The sequence below is a fragment of the Desmodus rotundus genome, chromosome 8, assembly GCF_022682495.2.
Source record: "Desmodus rotundus isolate HL8 chromosome 8, HLdesRot8A.1, whole genome shotgun sequence".
Classification (NCBI taxonomy): domain Eukaryota; kingdom Metazoa; phylum Chordata; class Mammalia; order Chiroptera; family Phyllostomidae; genus Desmodus; species Desmodus rotundus.
This window is the reverse complement of record NC_071394.1, coordinates 96,897,326-96,917,434: the sequence shown is the minus strand read 5'-3', so window position 1 is coordinate 96,917,434 and position 20,109 is coordinate 96,897,326. Positions and strand designations below refer to the sequence as shown.

Here is a 20,109-nt window from a genome sequence, read left to right as displayed (position 1 = left end):
AACATTCCCCAGGGCCTTAGGGTTCCTTGAAGGTTACTTTAGAAGTCTCTTTCAAAGCTGGGAGTGGGTAGCTAACATGGAAGCTAAATGCAGAGAATGCACTACACAGAGACCAAAGAACAAAAATAAAAGTAACACAGAATGAAGCAAATTTACTTTGGAGGAATGTTCATTTCTTCTTGTGTATACTGAAAACAATGAGGTGCTGATTTTGATATAACGCTAGAAGCCTCTTTATTAAGTTGGTGGGTTATCACATTGAGGGCCATTCACACAAAACATTAACAAAAAGGCATTTTGTATTAATGGAAATCTCATCACAGTTGGCCTCATATTGGCCAAAGCAATGAATTTTAAATAGTTACTATGATCTCCTAGAAAACTTTGTATTTAAAAATGGTTCCTTCATCAGGAAAACAGGCAAAACTAATCAAAATCTAGTTGTTGAGTCCCCCTTCTTATGTGTAGATTAAATGGATGTTTTCTTCTCTCTGCAGCAAACACATTACCACAAAAACCTCTGGGAAGGGATTCTCTTAGTCATGTTTGCACTCCTGTAAGTGTTAAACTGTATAAAGCCTTTGATGCCATGATATTTAATTCCTTTTTTTAAATAGTCACAAGATGTCCAAAGATGACCTTACTCAGTTCTTAATAGCTTTCTTTGACTTATCTGGGAAGAGAAAACTATATCCTCAATACCACACAGGTTGGGCTTTAAATATTATTTGCCTAAAAACAGTAAGAAATAGGAGATATATTTTACATGAATGTGTACAAGCAACAGGAAATATATTTTACATCAATGTGTAAAGTGACAATTTTTTAAAGGACAAAAAAGAAATAGCATTAAAAGCAGAACTGGCATGTTTTTCTAGGCAGTCTTATAGATAATGACCTCAAATCAAAGATTTCTTATTACAACTTGATTGCATCACCTAATATACAACCCTTGACTTGAAAACATGCCCTATGTTTTATGAGGTCTGAAATAAAAAGAAAATGGATGACATTAAACCAGCAAATTACTTTGCAACCAATGACTGCAGTTGTATACTGCTACACAACAGATGTATTAACTGTTGAGGAAAGTTAGACCAAATTTCCTTCCTGTCTACTATAGCTAATAAATCTATTCATAATAAATTCTTGTCTTTAGAGGGAATGACAAGAATTATGGGTCATTCCCATATTAATGATATGGGAATGATATTAATGATAAAAATTATTGATAAATGATAAAAATGTAATTTTAAAACTATTTTTAAAGAGTAGGGTATCAACCAATTAGTGATTCCCAAATATCTTGATGATTTCCACTGTGAAACGAAACATCAGCATGATGAGCAAAAATTTAATTTTCACAGATGCTTTGGAGTCCTTATAGATGAAGACTGACTTAAAGATTCCATGGATAGATGGAGCAGACTGACAGCTGTCAGAAGGGAGAGGGGTGGGGGTACTGGATAAAGAAAGGAAGGGATTAGCCAAAGAACATATATGCATAACCCACAGACACAGACAACAATGTGGTGATGGCCAGAGGGAAGAGGGGGAGGTAGGCAAAGGGTGTGAAAATAGGGACATCTGTAAGAGTGTAGACAATAAAAATACAGTAAAAAAAAAAAAAAAAAAGAGAGTTATCCTCATACCAGATCAGTTTTGAGAGAGATGAAGGCAAAAGAAAGAAAAAACAGGATATCCAATGAAATGAGACTTTGGATTCAATTTGATCATGTTGGCATTTTACATTTCTTGAGCCCATAATGAGTTTTTAAAGAACTAATACTTGAAAAATATAATAATATCATTACATCAAAATTTGTTTTGTGATCTAGTTAATCAGTCAGAGCTAAATAGAAATCAAGAACTACTTCTTCAACATGCCTATCTTCCAGGACTTTGCTGAGTTAGCTCTGCAGTCCATGAAAACATGGGTCTTCTCAGGTCTTCTACATTCTTCTCATTAGGTCACCACTCCAATTCATAAGCTCAATTTTCGATATGGGTTTAAAAAATAGAAAGTTCTATTCTCTTATCTTTCTACAGACACTGAAGTTTTGTGGAACTTTAAAATATTTCTTTATTCACAAGTTTGTATGCTGCTCAAAGTCAAGACTACTGCTATAGTTACACTCATCTCTGCATAATAAATAGAAAAAATATATAAATCTAAATTCTGATAAGCCACCTAAAGTTCCATATCCAGAAATCTGCAGAATTCTTACATTTAAATTTGAAAGAAACTATTGATACACAGAAGTAAATTATAGTTCTGTTTTTAATGCTATTAAAGCAACATAAAATATAATCACAAATGTCATTATATTTGTTTTAAAATACTAGATATTTCCATCACCTCCCAGACTTTCAAGTCTTTACTCTGATCATGGCACATGTGCAACCACAGAGAGGATTCCTCACTAACAGCTTAAAAACCGTGACCTAAATGAGAAATGCTCTGTCAGTATGCAATATTCTGAAATCTGGCATTCTGTGGAATAACTGCATGTTTTCATCAATGGCCTTCATGTCTACTGATCTGGCAGCTGTAATGAGAATAATAAAATATGTGGAGCTTAGTGTTCACTTACCATTATGAGACATCCCCACAGCAAGGCATTTCTGAAACCGACAGTACTGACATTTATTTCTACTTTTTTTGTGGATCCGACAGTTAAGATCACACCTATCATAAATAAGCTTCAATCTGATTGTTCTCCGGAAGAAACCCTGCAAAGAGATAATAAAAAAAGAAGCGAATTACAAGTCTTTGTGATGCATCAAAGCAGCAATGTATGGTTAAAGGCACACTGGGCTGGGTACCAGAAAAGGCAGGTGCTTCACACAGTTCTGGCACTGGTGACTTTAGGCAAGTCACTTAACCTTTCTGGAACTTCATGAGGATTTCCAGTGTCCTGTTTTAGTTCTTAAAAAGTGACCACGTCCAACTAATGTCATTCAATGTACTTTGTCTTTACATTTGGATTTCAACATGCTCTAAAAAGCGCAAATAAAACATCAATTAATCAGTTCAGTATCTCTGCAAACTATTCCAAGAGCATGCCAAGCCCTTATAATTGTACTAAGCAGTTTGGCAAAGTTATAATCATTTCATCGTAATACATGATCAGGGCCAATAAAAATCCACATGTGGATAATTTTTTGGAATTCTCTATGTTGCATAATTGCCTGCAGAATTGGTTTCATTTATTTGTGCAGCTGAAATTGTGTGCATTCCATGATCGTTGTAGCCTACAAACAAAAAGAGATAATAGACAATAACATGAACCCTGTCTGGTGTGGCTCAGTGGATTGACCACTGACTGGCCTATGAACTGAAGGGTCGCCGGCTCAATTCCCAGTCAGGGCATGTGCCTGGGTTGCAGGCGAGGTCCCCAGTTGGTGACATGCAAGAGGCAACCAATCCATGTTTTTCTTGCTTATTGATGTTTCTCTCCCTCTCTTCCCATCTCTTTGAAAATAAATAAAATCTTTAAAAATAAAAAAATTAAAAATTAAAAAAGAAAATAATATGGTAAGTAATATGTAAGTCCTCAGAAAATCAACTGTTATCCCAAAATAGCAAATATGTCAATTTGAGGCTAACTGAATACTGTTATATTTATATATTTTTGGAAAGACCTGGAAAAAATTCTAGTCAGAAATGTTTTCTAACTCCACTTTTTTGTTCAGAGTACTCCTATTCATCATGTCTATTGTGTTCATTTTAATGAAACTCAGTTCTTAATTCTTCCAAATTTATCTCATTCTGTTTGGTACAAAAAACAGTGAACTAGTATTGATTCTGTCACTGATGTCATTTGACTTTCTCCACATTTCTATCTTGAACCCTAGGCAGGTATGTTCTACTGTGTACTTGACATCTTCACTTGGAAATCTAATAGCCTTCTTGAACCCAGCACATTCTACACTAAAGTCCTGGTCTTACCCCATAAAATTACTTCACCTCGGCTGTTTCATTTCAGTTTATGCAACTCCATCCTCCCACGTTCTCAAGCCAAAATCCTAGAAGTCACTCTTGATTTCTTTGTCTCATGTGGAAAGCTCTTTCTCTAAATATACACTTGCCTGTTTCCTTCATTGCTAACCTCAACTTCTCAGTGAAGCTTATCTACCTTATTTAACACTGTGGCCTGTCCTTGCCCCCCAGTTTTCCTCTGGAAATACTGATCTCCTTTACTTTGCCCTTGTTTTTCTTTCTTTCTTTTTTTTCCTCAATAGATTTAGGACTTTCTAGCATACAGTATAATTTACTTACTATATTTGTGTTTATTTTCTTGCCCCTCCCCCACTGCCTAACTAAAACTGTGAGCTCCAGGGATGGTATCGAACACCCTTGGATGTAACCCAGACACCAACAATTGTTTTCCATTAAAATCTGTTGAATAAACACGTGTGTCTCTTAACTTCCTTACTGGGCCTCACCCTTTCCATCTGTAAAGTGAGGAGGCAGTTCCATTTTTGATATTCTGTGATCCTAAACTGTAGCTGCGGTCTTACAAGGCCATTGGCATACTCTCTTCCTTTTATTTTTGATGTTATTTTATTAATATTAATTACAAATATGTAGGAAACACATGTAATTATAAAATATAACAAGATAATTATCACACATGAGCCTGTTATCCAACCCAAGATTTAAAATCACAACCAGAATCCTTATATATTCTTCTCTTACTCAACTCCTGCACGTGTGTCCTCTTGACAATTATTATTCTGAATTTTGTACTTATCACTTCCTTGACTTTTAAGAAAATATAGTTTTATCACACAGTGTGTAAGACTAAATAATATATTGTTTAGTTATGATTGTTTGGGGGCTTTATTAAATGCTATCATACTTCATGTCTTTTTAAGGGATTTTCAATTTAAAAAATTTAGTATTAGGTTTCTAAAATTTATCCGCTTTCTTGTGAGAAGCTATGATTTATTCATTTTCACAATTGTATAATATTCTGTTATATGACTATGCCACAATTTATTAACTTGTTCTCTCATGTTGATGTATGTTTGAATTCTTACCAATTTTTTCTATTATAAATAGTGCTTCTATAAATATTTTTGGGTTTTATAATGCACATATACAAAAGTTCCCCTAGGAGTAGAGTTTCTGGATTATACAATATTTAAATGTTAAATTTACAAGACAATGCCAAATTGTTTTCCTAAGTGTTTATACCAATTTTTACTCCCATTACCAGCTTATGGAAGTTATATTCTCTCCAACACTTGGTATCATCAGGCGTCTTAATTTTTGACAATGTAGTATGTGTAAAATAGAATCGAAGTAGGACCTTGATTTGTATTTCTCTGATTTTTCATTTCCCAGTTTTCCAATGGATTGTCTTTGCTTAAGATTGAATTTTAGATAATCTTATTATACTCTAGATACGAGTCCATTATATGATATAGGTGTTGCAAATATCTTCTCCTGTCTATGGCTTACTGTCCTTCAAATTTATTATTTGTCTTTTTTTGCTTTTTAACATATAAATATTTTCATTTCACTCTCATTGTTGAAAGATATAGGGTACTAAAAAAAAGAAAGATGTAGCGTACTCGGTTATTTTCTATTTCACTTTGAATTCTATTATCTTTGTGCTTCCACTGCTGTTGAGAGGGCTGTTGTCAATCAGCTTTGAAGACGTTTTTATCTTTTCTCTTGGTTGCTTTTACATACTCTCTTTGTCTTTAGCATTCTGCAATTTTTACTGCCATGTCTAAACATGAATTTCTTTTTATTCATCTTCTTGGGCATACTGTTTTCCGCATCATGGTTTTACTTGTTCATAAGTTTGGACACTCTACCTAGATAAGCATTAGACTTTCTTATTCTACCCTTCTCTTTTACATTTTCTATCTTCTTTTAATTAATTACTCTCTAATATTGATTGCAAAAGTCAACATCAAAACAGCCATCAATTAAGGTCACAGAAATATATAATTACAGTGGCAAAAATTCATCCATGAGAACAGTTCTGTACGTAACTCTTCTATTCATTAATGAAGAAGACATAGTTTTTTAATGTTCAAAAATCTTATTAATCCTTCAAGAACTAAAAGAGGCTTCAAATTCTAGAAGATTCTGGATAAGACATATTCTTTGAGACACTATGAGTCTCATTGTCTGCAATTTCTTTGCAATTGTTTTTCAGTTCAGTAACATTTTTTTGTGCTGCGCGTGGTATGCTATTTACCCCTTCCATTGACTTTTTTTATTTCAATAATTATATTTTTTTACTTTTAGAAGTTTCACTTGGTTTATTTTCCAAATCTACATGGTCATTACTGATGGTCTATTGTTGCTTATTGATTGCTGTGATTCTGCCCTCTTTAAAAAAAAAAATACACAGCTGTTCTATCTGTATCTGCCAATCCAATCCCAATATCTGCTTTACCAATATCCCCTTGGTAGGGGCTGAGGGGTCTAAATTCATTTTTGTTTGTTTATTTCTGATAAATGTCATTCAAGTCAATTGCTTTCTGTGTGCTTACTGATGTTTTATTTTGAACTCATTTCCTGATCTTAAACTATGGGAATCCTACAGAGTCTAAACTAGGAATTCTTTCCTCCATAAAGAATTTGTAAATGCTTCTGTTGGAAGCTGGGGGTGCCACTGACTTAAGACTGTTTCAGATTCCCTTGAGAATTTGGGCTTAATTTAAAGCCCCTTTTCACTGATGGCTCCAAATAGTGCTATAGGCACCTGCATTTGAGGCAACGTTGCACCTGAGTACTCCTATGGGCATCTGTTATGAGGGCAACCCCACCCTTCTGAGTGCTTGTAGCTCACAGCTCAAGACCTAGGCTTTGTTTGTTTTATAATTGTTGGGTATTTGAGTTTTCCCTACTTCGTGTGAGATGAGCAATATCTCAAAGAATATGTCCTATGTAGGATTTGCTGGAAGTCAAAGCCTCCTTAATGCCCCAAGGGTTCTGAGGACCTTTGAGTATTAAAGATTTTTTGCACTCATCAAAAGAAGGCTAATAACTAACAGGGAAGACAACTGTTCTCACTGATAAATGTTGGTGGGAAATTTCATTTTGATTTTTACCACTGTGATCATACATGTTTTATAATATTCCCTCACTGGTTTTCACTTTTTCAAACTAATTTTAGTGGTTGAAAATGCTGCTTGGCTAGTTGACAATGAGGCAGGTCCCAGAGTACTCAATTTATTTGGCATAGATGGAGAAGAAGGTTTTTGATAAGAGAATTATGTTAAGTTTAACCCTTATTATGCAAATTTTTGTTTGGACTCATGGTGTCTTTCAAAGTATATCACATTCTTTTTGTTATGATTCAGGATCTTTTAATGTTAAAGGATGGATAGTCTTTCTTAATATCATTTATATACTATATAGCTACATAAAATCTTGAACTGAATAATATATACAGACTCCAGCACACTGCTTGGAACTTTGATTTATTCTTTTCCTAAACATTGACTTCATGATAACCAATAGTTTTCTTGCCATTTGACGTTTTTAAGAAATCTAGCTGCACAGCAAAGGAAATCATCAACAAAATAAAAAGACAACCCAGAGTGGGAAAACATATTCGCCAATACATCTGATAAGGGGTTAATATCCAAAATTTATAAAGTGATTACAAAACTCAACACCAAAAAAACAAACAATCCAGTTAAAAATTGGGCAAAGGACCTGAATAGACACTTCTCCAAAGAGGACATACACAAGGCCAACAGACATAAGAAAAGATGCTCAACATTACTTGATACCTAGATCAAGTCACTAAAAAATAAAAACCCTGCAAGATACAAGGGTTAAATTAGATCAGTATCTCATAGGTCCAATGTGGAGAAAAAGTGAGACAAAGTAACCCTGCTTTTATTAATTTTCTTAGCTTTTCAAATATTATATCTAAATAATGAGTTTTTAAAATTTTTTTGACAATTTATCTCAATTCCTTGTCATGCATAAGTTTGCAACAGGAAATGAAATAATAGGTAACTTTTCGGCACATTCTTTGAAAAAAAAAAATTTTTTTTACCTTGCATCCTTCACAAGCATGAACTCCATAGTGAAACCCAGAAGCTTTATCTCCACAGACACGGCATTCAATTGCCATGAGGGAGTTGGTAGGCTCTTCATGAGTCTTATTATACAGCTGTGCCTTTTCAGAATAATAAGGTGGGGATGCAGGCTCCACTTTGATTGCACCTGTGTATAGAAAAATGTGAGCAGGTCATTATTACATGAAAAACAATGCTAAAAAGGTGATAGGGGAAGGAAGTACGATAGAACACTTTAATGCCACACTTTTATTAGTTAAGTGTGGTGGCACTATGGAACATGCAAAGACACAGAAAAAAGTAGGCCTTGTAATCACAGGCAAGTCACAACTCCTCTGAGCTTCACCTGTATAATAAACAGGTAAGCAAATTAAGCCTGTGGTTCCATGACCCTCCAACATCCCATAATACTAAAACTCTAACAGACAACATACAGTATTTGAGAAAATTAAGATTATTTTACTGTATAATGTGCTGTATTTGGCATTTTTACAATATTAAATTGTGTATTTTAATTTAAATGTTGCATTTTAGAAGTATTTTACAATTCTTGCAAAAGAAACACAGAAGGAACACTGCCATGAAAAGGTAATGGGAAGCCTAACTTGTAGGTACATGAAAAATAAGAGACCAGGTTACCATCAGTGTTGAGTCAGACAAGGTGGTTTGTAAAATGATCTTGGATAGAGAGTGAAACAACCTATGGAAATTAAGCACTACCTTTCCATTGGTTAGGATCAGGGTTATTAAATTTCCATATTAGGCTTTAACTGAAACCCACACATGTAAATATAACCAAGTTTAGTATTTATCTAAAGAAAACTAGAAATACAGGAAGTTCTTATTGTCAAGTACTGGTTACCAATTACATAGCTGGTGGCTTTGGAAAACCAGCATATCAGTGCACAAAGAGATAAAAATCAAGGAAATAGCATCACAGAAATTTATTTTATCTTGAAAAGTGCAGTTTAGTTTTTCTTGGTCTGATGTTTCAGTGTGAATTGAGTTAATTACACGATGATTTATCAATAGACTAAATTGTCAAAATTTAAATTTGTGCTGAAACAGTTTTCAGTAAGCTTCTTAAATGGCAGAATTAGAAAAACTGGATTATAATTTAGCAATTTATTTTTGATAAGGTAGCAAACTGTTACTTAATAACTTACAAATGGCCAAAAGAGTTTTAAGTTTGGGTGATGGATGCTCACTCATCCTAAGCTACACCTGGCAATACAATCATGCTGGATAATGCTCCTAAGAAGAAGTAAGAAAAGAAAAAAAGGAGAGAGAAAGGAAGAAGGGAAAAAAGGAGAGGATAATCTGGGGTACCTATACATTGTTTTCCTTTCTGGCATATCATAAATACTTAATATTTCATTGATAAATGGATGACTAAATGAATGGTAAATGTCTTCTCTACACAGTTTTAGTCTCTGGAGCACTTACTCCAGTGTTATTGAGATTAGTCTAATGCTAGCCTTAGTAGTATTAAAAGTGAAAATAAACATCATACTTTGGTACTCTTGGAGCTTCAGGTCATACTTATAATCAGCAACCATTGGGTCAGCTCTTGCAAAAGGAATGTCTTCATAGTGTGGAGCAGAAATGCTGGAGAAATCAACGGTGGTGAAAGGCTTGATGTCAAAGGCATGGGAGTGGTCATCCATTACAGAAAGATCCACGGAGCTGATTCCAAAGTTGGTGGGCCAAAATGGCATCTCTGTGTCAACCATGGTAATTTCTGAAATGTAAAAAAGAATTGCTGTGAAGGTGGTCCTGGAGGACAAGAGCAATCTTCTAAAGATATGCAGAAAGAGAACTGAGTGTTTGGTAAAGTGACTTAATCTAGGTTATCACAATGAGAGAAGAGAACATAACTACCTTCTTAGTGCTGCCCAGATGGTTTTACTAAAAGAAGGAAGTTACCGCTTAACTGGATATCACAGTAGAGAACTCTACAACAGTATCCATGTGTACAGTGCACTGATAAAAACGTCCTGCAGACAGTCCTGTTCTCATTATCTTTTATAGAAGATCATCAATCAAGTTTGTTAATAACTTTTAAGAGCATTGAGTCCTGGGACAATTCTACTTTCTTGAAATTAGATACCCTAAATATTTTTCTCTTTAGGATAAAAACTTTACTCCTCCATTCATATTTATAATGCTTTTGTATGACAGAAAAGTTGGGATATGTGTGTGTGCATACACACACATACACACGTGTATATATGATTGCTCATCATACACATACACGTACATGCACACACATGTGTGTATATATACACACACCCACATGTATATATATATATTTTGTCCTCACCCGAGGACATTTTTTTTCCCATTGCTTTTAGAGAGAGAGGAAGTAGGAGAGTGAGAGAGAGAGGGAGAAACATCAGTGTAAGAGAGAAACATCAATTGGTTGCCTTCTTGTACCTTCTCATACACACCTCAATGGGGATTGAACCTGAAACCTGGGTATGTGCCCTGACCAGGAATCAAACCCACGACCTTTTGGTCCATGGGATGATGCTCCAACCAACTGAGCCATGCTGGCCAGGGCGAAAAATAGGTATATTAAATTTAGATAAGGATTTATTATTTAACTGTACTGTAAAACAATTTTTTTTTCTTAAGGTTGCTGGTTAGGTTCCTAGTCAGGGCACATGCCTGGATTGTGGGCCAGGTCCCAGGCTGGGGGCATGTGAGGCAACTGATCGCACATTGATGTTTCTCTCCCTCTCTTTCTCCCCCCTTCCGCTTTCTCTAAAAATAAACAAGTAAAATGTTTTTTAAAAAGAAAATATCTCTTCTATACTATGAAAATACCCAAATATGTCTTCTTTGCATACAGCTTTCCTTAAAGTGTAGAAGGTATTCCCCACATTGAGAATACAGAGATTAGAGTATGTGGAAACATATTTGATTATCAACAAGGGAATGTTAAAATGAGAATCTAGCCCAGAATTAATTTTAAACCGCCCCAAGACAAAACAGAAATGGAAACAAGAAAACATATAAAAAACAAAGGTAGGAACACTGGTATGGGTTCTAAGGCCACAGCATAACTCGTTTCATGAATTTCCTGCTTAAGATGATACATGCCACGTGCATTTTTCTAAATGTGATTTGTGATCACAGTAAGTGAAATAAAACCCTGAGAGATTTTGGTTCTAAGTATTTAAGGTGGACTTGTGTGTGACTGAAGTGGGTAGACTTTAGACTTTTATGCAATGAGAACCTGTCTGACTTGGTTTACCTGAAAGCAGTTGACTATTAAAGTGGTGCCAAAAGCACAGTTACAGTATAGTAAATGTAATCTCTGGTCAAAAATACCAGTAAAGAGGTACGGGAATTTGAGATTGCTGACATTGCTCATAAATTCTAGGGCACCTGAAATCATATGTTTATCTGTCTTATTTGTAATTTGTAATTAATACCCCCATATCCTAGCCAAGGGCTTGGCTCATGGAAGGTGTTTATTAAAAATTTATTTATTAAATGCTAAATGAATTGATGAAATTTTAGCCTAATGCAGGGAAGGGAGAAAGCAAACTAGTATTTATTGACTACTTCCCACATTGCAGACATACTCTACCTTTTATTCCATGTAACTCTAGATATTAACACCACTTTAGAGGTAAGGAGGTTAGGACTAGAGAAGTAAAGAGACTTGCCCAGGGTCCAGCAGCTACTAAGTAGAGACAAACTCAAGACTGATCCAGAAACCCTGTTCTCTCACTGATAAAAATGTTTTATGGAGGAAGGGCTGTTCTCCTAGGGGCATCTGGGAATGGGTCTCTTGTATTTTCCCAGCAAGCAGAGAGCTAAGGAATTTACTCTTAAAGGCTGATTTTTGCATGAGGTTAAAGATTCCAGTTGTGGTCTTCATAAGGAAAACAAAGTGCCTTGAACACACAAATAAGGAGACTAGTCCTATGAATGTGCTTCAGTGGTTCCAAGAGGACTCATTAGGCACCGTTTGGGTTCACATGTCTGAATATCTACATAAGTAAGTACCCAAACAACTTTAAGTTATCTGTGTTACAGTGTAAATACTACACACCAAAAAGAGGAATGTGCATTGGTGATAGCTTAAAGGTCATACTGGGTTTCAATGACAGCCAGGAAAAAGCATGTGTTCTCAATAACAGGGGCACACATTGAACTGAATTCTTTGTCTCAAAATACATCTAAACCTATGCAACCCAGATCTCTCCATTTACTTTGCCCATCTCCTCAGCAGGTTTATTTTGCATTTTTCTAAGTATAAATTACTTTCATATCAAAATATACCTTTCTTGTTTCAATTGTAACATCCATAAAAGTTGGTTACCAACTATTTGTCATTATGCTTATTGTAAACAAAATAAAGTTTCACTAAGTGAATTAAAGGTAGTGTATATGCCTCTGTATGAAGAGTGGGAAATGAAAATAAGGATGCAAAAAATATCTGTGTTGCAAGAAAAATTGATTGCTCATCATTTTACCGGTTTAATTTTGTTTTGCTTCACTTTTAACATGACTTCAATGACTCGCTGTCAACTAAAGCCATGCTTCTTAATATAAAAATCATATCCTTATGGGCCACTGATTTCATTGACGTTTTGGAGAAAATTTTAATGTTAAAATAGCCATTTATGTGTAAATGAATAAATAAAAATTCATGTGATTTTAAAGATATAATATGAAACTCCTAAAAATTGTACTTGTAGTACATTTCACAACCAAAAGGATATGATTTAAAAAAAATAATAGACTTAATTTTTTAAGTGGTTTTAGGTTTACATAAAAATTGAGCAGAAAGTACAGAGCTCCCATATACCCTTTCCCCTTTCTCCCATGCCTTAAAAACACACAATTCCCTCTATTATTAACTTGGATTTCCCCTGTTATTAACACTTGCATTAGTGTGGTACACTTGCTACAAATTGATGAACCAGTATCAATACATAATTATTAACTAAAGTCCACAGTTTACATTAGGGTTTACTTTTTGTGTTGCATATTCTATGGGATTTGATAAAGGCATAATGCCACGTACCCACCATTATAGTATCCTACAGAAGAGCATCATTGCCCTAAACATCCTCTGTGCTCCACCTATTCATCCCTGGCCCCAAGAATGCCATGTTTTTGCTATAATCTTGTATTAAGGGCACATTGGTGGGAAAGCAGGAGAAGCTCTGAGCTACATAGCAAATTAAACTATCCTGGTTTGGCATTTGAGTCTCTCCCTGGCACAGCCCTGACTTGCTTTTCCCACTAGTGATCTTTTCCACTATTGATCCCAATCCTCACTCCCATTCTTGTTATAGTCTGTGCTTAGGCATATCCTCTTCTGACCAGGTTAAATATAGTCTACATTTTCTAGTTTGTTCATCTTTGTTTGTGCTGAGGCTGCTCTATCTTCTTCCCATCCCTCACTTCTACACATCACAATCCCACGAGTCTTTCCCACAGTTGTGGGAAATCCTACAATAGTCCAAATGCTACTTCCTCCATGAAACCTTTCATGAATTCTCCAACTTGAAAATACTCTCCATTTTCTGTGTTCCCACAACATTTTGACTTCTCTCTTAACTCTGATATAATTATTTGGATACATATCTCTGCCATTCAATTTCAAGTACTGGAGCAAAAGGACAATGTCTTATTATTCTGTTTTCCCTTTAGTACTTATGCACAATTGTTTATTAAATGCTTGCCAATTGAATGATCATATTTTATAGAGAAGGGTAGAATAAGTATCCATTTTTCTATGAAAAATGGAAAGAATAAAGATACTTTCTCAATGGTTTAGTTTTGCTAAGACTTAAGCTCTGCCGAAAAGATGGGGGATATTATAAATAAAATACAATTTTGGCTATAACCCCTCCCCTTTACAACTGTATACTCAAGTTTTTATTTTTTGATAATTGCAGAAGGAAGATTAGGATCCTACAAAAATTTTTATTCCCATGTGGAAAAGACAAAGTAAGAAAGAACAAAACAGCTTGCCTCTTCATCTCTAAGAAAACATATTATTCAAATACATATTTTCCCTTCCCCTTTACCTTCTCCCTATCCTCTTATTCTAGGGCATCTTGACCTAAACAATATTACTTCATGGACCATGTTTACTGGGAGGCACAGTGGTTCCCTAGGCATTTTATTTTATTTTGTCTTGAAGATGGGTCCAGGGAGCCTGCTTCTAATTTTGTCTCTAGAAAACATAAGCCACTGTTTCTGCCAAGCTGTAAGTCGAGTAGGTGCTTTTTGTTATTCGGTGCAATTACCCATGAAAGAACAAATGAACCAAATAGTAGCATGAACAATAGCTCTTCTCAGGGAAAAGTAGCAGAGTCTTAACTTTCCAGCTGGGTGACAGGAGTGTGCTGTATTAAGGTATATCTATCACCTCTTTAGTGTGTTTCTCTTAGGCAGACATCTCTAGGCAGACATTGTGAGGAAGGACATGAATATGTGCTCTTTATCTTAGACCTTCAAACTTGGTTTTAAACTCTATTATAGTCAGTGAGCAGACTTTGCACAATATTTGTACAATGTACTTCAAACAAAAATACAACCAATACGAAAAAATAAAGTAACTTCTTTAATCTTTTTTTAAAGATATTTAAAATTTATTTTAGACAGAGGGGAAGGGAGGGAGAAAGAGAGAGAGAGAAACATCAATGTGTGGTTGCCTCTCATGTACCAGCTGCTGGGGACCTGACCTGGCCCGCAACCCAGGTATGTGCCCTGACTGGGAATTGAACTGGTGACCCTTTGGTTTGTAGGCCAGTGCTCCATCCACTGGGCCACACCAGCCAGGGCTCTAATCTTATAGGCATCATTATTTGAGAGTATGAAAGTGGGTCAGAAAAGATGTTAAATTATTAAATAAGCACTGGAACTACACCATTTACCTTTGAGGTTTTATGTGGTCCCTTATGAAAAGAAAAATTTTATTAGAATATTTGGGGAAATGCTGCATGTCCTTAAAAATTACATTAGCTAATATTAATAGAACCCTAAATCTTTGTTTTGTGCCAAATACAACATTTGGATTGTCCCATTTAATCTTCACAACATTCCTATTAGGCGGGTACACTTATAATTCTCCTTAAAGAAGAGGAAACTGAGGCAAAGATATGGAAGTAAGCCATTCATTTAAGAACACACAGTTACACAGTATTAGAGCTGGGTTATTTACCCAGATGGTCTAAAACTCCATAGGCTGTGCACTTAACTTTCTAAACTGAATACCTTCAATATGCCAGGTACAGGAGGCTGGGATATACTATGAAGAATAATTCTCTCATGAAAGCTTCATTTAAAAAATGTGTTAAGCAAAATGCCTTTCATACTCTAAAACTTAGTGGTTTTCTTGGAAGTGACCTTACAGAGACAATAAATAATTTTTTCAATATTTTCTAATTTGTTTCAGTTTGGTATCATAGTATGCATAAATATAGTCCAAACTTATTTATCCAGCGCTTCCTTATTCATTCATGCAAATCATTTTGCAGTGTAAATTGACCTGGAAATTTTCTAATTCTTTCCCCATTATAATAGCTAATATCCAGAGACAAAAATCATCCTGAAATATTAGAGTAGAAAAGGTTTTTTTGAGATAACCTCAGTTCCTCATTTGGTAGAGGAAGAAAAATGAGGCAAAGTGATTTGCCCATGAGCACCCTGTTGGATAGAGGCTGACTAAATAAGAATCCAGGTTCTGTTGCCTACTTAGCATTCTCTGCACTGCATTATGAAGTTGTTAAAGCATCTAGCATACGGCCAGACACTGAATAAGTTCTCAATAAATATAATTATTATAGTAGTTGTCATGTTTGTATATATTAATAACCAAAGTACTAGAAAAAAGGTGGGCTAACAGTCTCCAATGCTACCACTAGGGGACAGGAAAAGGAAGAAACACCAGCATAGTTCTATTGTTCAAACAAGACTACGCCTAAAACAGATGTCCTGTTTTAAAGACCTCTGGAAAAGAAGCATACACAGCTTCTCTTGGTTACTTATTCCATTGCTTAATTGCTCTTTTGTAGCCAGGAAAGTCTACGTCTTATCTGGCATTTCCCCAACTGTGTTATACATATGTTAATGATCTTCCTTTTTAAATAATTAAAAAGAAAACATACTGGTGGTCAAATAAATTTAGGAAATGTTACTCAAGTAAAGTTAAATAGGTTTAGTAGGGGACCTCTTAGGCTAATAATTCACGAGAAAATACGAGAGAGGGGAGAGCACAGTATGCAATATTTGAGAAGTTTAACATTTGATGGAATATAGTTTATGAAATAATCATCGAACCTGTGTTGCAGTTTGTAACTTTTTTTATTTCCTAAACATGTAGTTATCATCCTTTGCATATTTGCCTTTTATCATATGTACTTGAATAGCATTAAATTGTCCCTCAGGTTTTCTTTTACTTTAGAGGGCAAGGATTTTTATTTACATGTTGGTTAAAACAACAAAACCCAACAGAAGAAGGATTTTCTTAAACCACACAGAAAGTATCACTGTAAAGACTAATGCTCTTTTTATAGAGTCTATCCTAAACGCCTCCAAACAGGGAAAAGAAAAGTCCCATAGAATGGATCAGGAATCAGAATGACTTTGACTGGTCCACTTTGCCCACCCCCCCTCCTTGGCAACAAGTGTTGGAGAGGATGTGGAGAAAAGGGAACCCTAGTGCACTGTTGGTGGGAATGCAGACTGGTGCAGCCATTGTGGAAAACAGTATGGAATTTCCTCAGAAAACTAAAAATGGAACTGCCTTTTGACCTGGCCATTCCACTGCTGGGATTATATCCTAAGAACCCTGAAACACCAATTCAAAAGAACCTATGGAACCAATGTTCATAGCAGCACAATTTACAACAGCCAAGTGCTGAAAGCAACCTAAGTGCCCATCAGTAAATGAATGGATCAAAAAACTGTGGTACATTTCCTCAATGGAATACTATGCAGCAGAGAGAAAGAAGGAGCTCCTACCCTTTGCAACAGCATGGATGGAACTGGAGAGCATTATGCTAAGTGAAATAAGCCAGGTGGTAAAAGAAAAATACCATATGATCTCACCTATAAGTGCAGCCTAATCAACAAAACAAACAAGCAAGCAAAATATAAGCAGAGACATTGAAATTAAGAACAAACTGACAGTAGCCAGAGGAGAAGTGGGAGGGAAAAATGGGGGGAAGTAGGGGAAGGGTTTTCAAGAACAAGTATAAAAGACATGTGGACAAAATCCAAGGGGGTAGGATCAAGGGTGGGAAGTTGGGATGGCTAGGGTGGAGGGGAATGGTGGGGGGAAATGGAGACAACTGTGCTTGAACAACAATAAAAAAAGTTTAAAAAAATGACATTGCTCAACAGCAACACTGGAAGCTAAAAATCAATACGGCAATGTTGTCAAAACTCAAAGAAAAAAATTATTTCCAACTTAGAGCTTTATACTCAGCCAAACCATCACTAAGTATAAGAGTGGAATAAGACATTTTCAGAAATATAAGGCCTTAAAAGAAAGTTACCGTCTATGTACTCTTTCTCAGAGTTCTACACCAGAAAAAAAGGAAAATATGGGTCCAGGAAACAATGGATCTAAACACAGGTGAAAGGAAGTACCAGGATAATACGTAACAGCAAACTAGAGACAGTGGAGCAGGAGGACAAAGAAAGCCATGCTACTTACATGAGAAATTAGAATGTCTGATATATTTGACCACTTTGAGAATTGTTATTACTGCCAGAGAGTTTGTGAATGAACTAGAGATAGGTATATAGAAAAGAAACAACAAAAATGAGCCATTGCTAAGTAAAATAAAAAATTAATACCAGAAAAACAAACAGCTATTTAGGATCAGAAATAGAGTTATAGTATATCCTGCCTGGCTAAACTGTAAGCAGCACTTTCAAAGTTATTACAATGTAAACTTGGATAACTAATTTCACTTAAAATTACAAATAAGTACATTATGAAGATGGAGTAGCGGAACTGTGTTGAGGAAAGTAAGTGTAGTGGTAAAGGGCTAAATTTTATCTTCTACAGTAGGAAGTCAGTGAGTAATAAATACAATTTTAAAAATAGTAGTATAATCCCTGGCTGGTGTGTCTCAGTGGATTGAGTGCCAGCCTGCACTCAATCCACTGAACCACAGGAACCAAAGGGTCGCCAGTTCGATTCCCTGTCAGGGCACATGCCTGGGTTGTGGGCCAGTTCCCCAGCAGGGGGCGTGTGAGAGGCAACTACGCATTGTTTTTGTTCTTCTCTTTCTCACTCCCTTTCCCTCTCTCTAAAAGTAAATAAATAAAATCTTTTAAAAAATAGCAGTATAAGCATGTATTTTAAAGATATAGAGGTAAATACCAGGAGAAATGTTGAAAAGAGTTAAAATCATTGCCTCTGAGGAGTAGGAACTGGGTGTGGGACTGAGGATTGCTGTTCTTTATTACGAGCTTTATATTATCTGACTTTAAAAACTATGTACAAGTATTATTTTGATAAAAGTAAATATTAAGTTAAATATCTTTTAATTACAGTATTTTCTCATGATTTCACCTAATAGAGGAAGTACATATATTCCTTGAATGTTTCCCAGTCCTCTTAAAAGGAGTTATCATGCAACAACCTGAATAAAGTATTAAAAAACTTAATGTGATTTCAAGTAAAATAAAGAAAAAATCAGAAAATATTTTTGATATTTGACCATTTAAAAAATAAATTCTATCAATTCATTTCTTTTCCTTCACTAGTATCACAGATTTTGATTAGTAAAGGAAGAAAAAGACTCTGGATCCCATTAGCAGAAGTACAATTTAATAACAGCTAACAGTATTTAAGTACTTATTATATGAGAGGCACTATACCTTAAACTATTACATATGTAACTTATAAATGTATGCATATAATTTATAAATGTACATGTATATACACAATAGAATTTACATATATAGATAGTCCTATGCAACTATTATTACCACCCAACATACTGAAAAAATTAGAAACAGGTTAAGTATTTGCCCAGTGTCATACAAGTAATATGTATTAGAGCTGAGGTTGAATTCTGTTCCTCTGAATCGAGAACCTCTTATTTTGGGTGCCATAAATTAAGAAAATAATTACGAGATGGATTATTTGGTGTGTCATTTGTTTCTTCAATACAGAAAATATACTTTCATTCTGTTGTCTACTTAGTTTATATTAAAAATCAAATCCAATTCTTCTGTGGTTTGATTCACCATTGATACTCCCATTGATAGCCTTGGCAGAGGCCGAAGCATTCCACAGGTATCTGTATATTCACATTTCTTTATAAAAAGCCAAAAGATCTTGTAGCACATTTTCAACTGAGATCAAGAAAGGGCACAGCATTAGTTTTAGAGATCATTCTTGATTTCTCTTGCATGGGCCACATGTTGTTTAGATAGCTTGTGTAATCCAGTCCAGAGATATCAGGAGACAGGAAAGATGATAGGACAATGTCCTCACTCATCCATTTCTTCTGCTTTCTTAGCTGGAGATTCATGTTCTCTTTCTCTCTATGGCTAAGCTAGGTTCTTCTGCTAAAACTACCTTCACAAATTTCTAAAGAGAGACTTACTGCTAATAATCTAATTAAGATGAAGGCCAAATCTGTGAACAGTCAGTTACTCTGATTTGGTAGAAATGCCTGCTTTACCTGCTAGCACATGAATAGTGCTTAGGTCAGAAAAAAGGAACTGGAATGTTTCCCACGGCTAGCTCCCTCTTCACCTTTTGGTTCTGGCTTTGCAGTGATAGGGGAATATTAATGGAAGAAAGGAAATTGAGTGGGAAGGAAAAAAATGAAAAGAATGCTGTAGAAGTCTGTAACGAATCAGAAAAGAGGAAACTACTGAAGATCTACCAAGGTACTGTTTCTTTTTGGTGTGCTCACCTCTCAAACACTGTAAAGGACGGACCTCCTTCCTACAGCCAGGAGATGATAGAATGGGTGGGTGGTTTTGAATGATGCTTTACTACTGAAGCACCTCTAATAGCTTGAAATTATCACAGAAGGGAAAGGC

The 20,109-nt window shown here is 35.3% G+C and overlaps 1 protein-coding gene across 4 annotated transcripts in view; it reads right to left on the bottom strand.

Moving 5' to 3' along the window:
• The window catches only part of PPARG (peroxisome proliferator activated receptor gamma), a 142,353-nt gene that overhangs the window by 40,387 nt on the left and 81,857 nt on the right, over positions 1–20,109 (bottom strand). For all 4 annotated transcript variants that reach the window (XM_045192353.3, XM_053930166.2, XM_024556412.3 and 1 more), the window contains 3 exons: positions 9,575–9,802; positions 8,040–8,209; positions 2,595–2,733 (listed from right to left, as the gene is read on the bottom strand). In XM_045192353.3, the coding sequence (XP_045048288.1) occupies positions 2,595–2,733; positions 8,040–8,209; positions 9,575–9,794 (529 nt within the window). In that variant the 5' untranslated portion in view covers positions 9,795–9,802. The remainder of the gene's footprint in view (positions 1–2,594; positions 2,734–8,039; positions 8,210–9,574; positions 9,803–20,109) is intronic.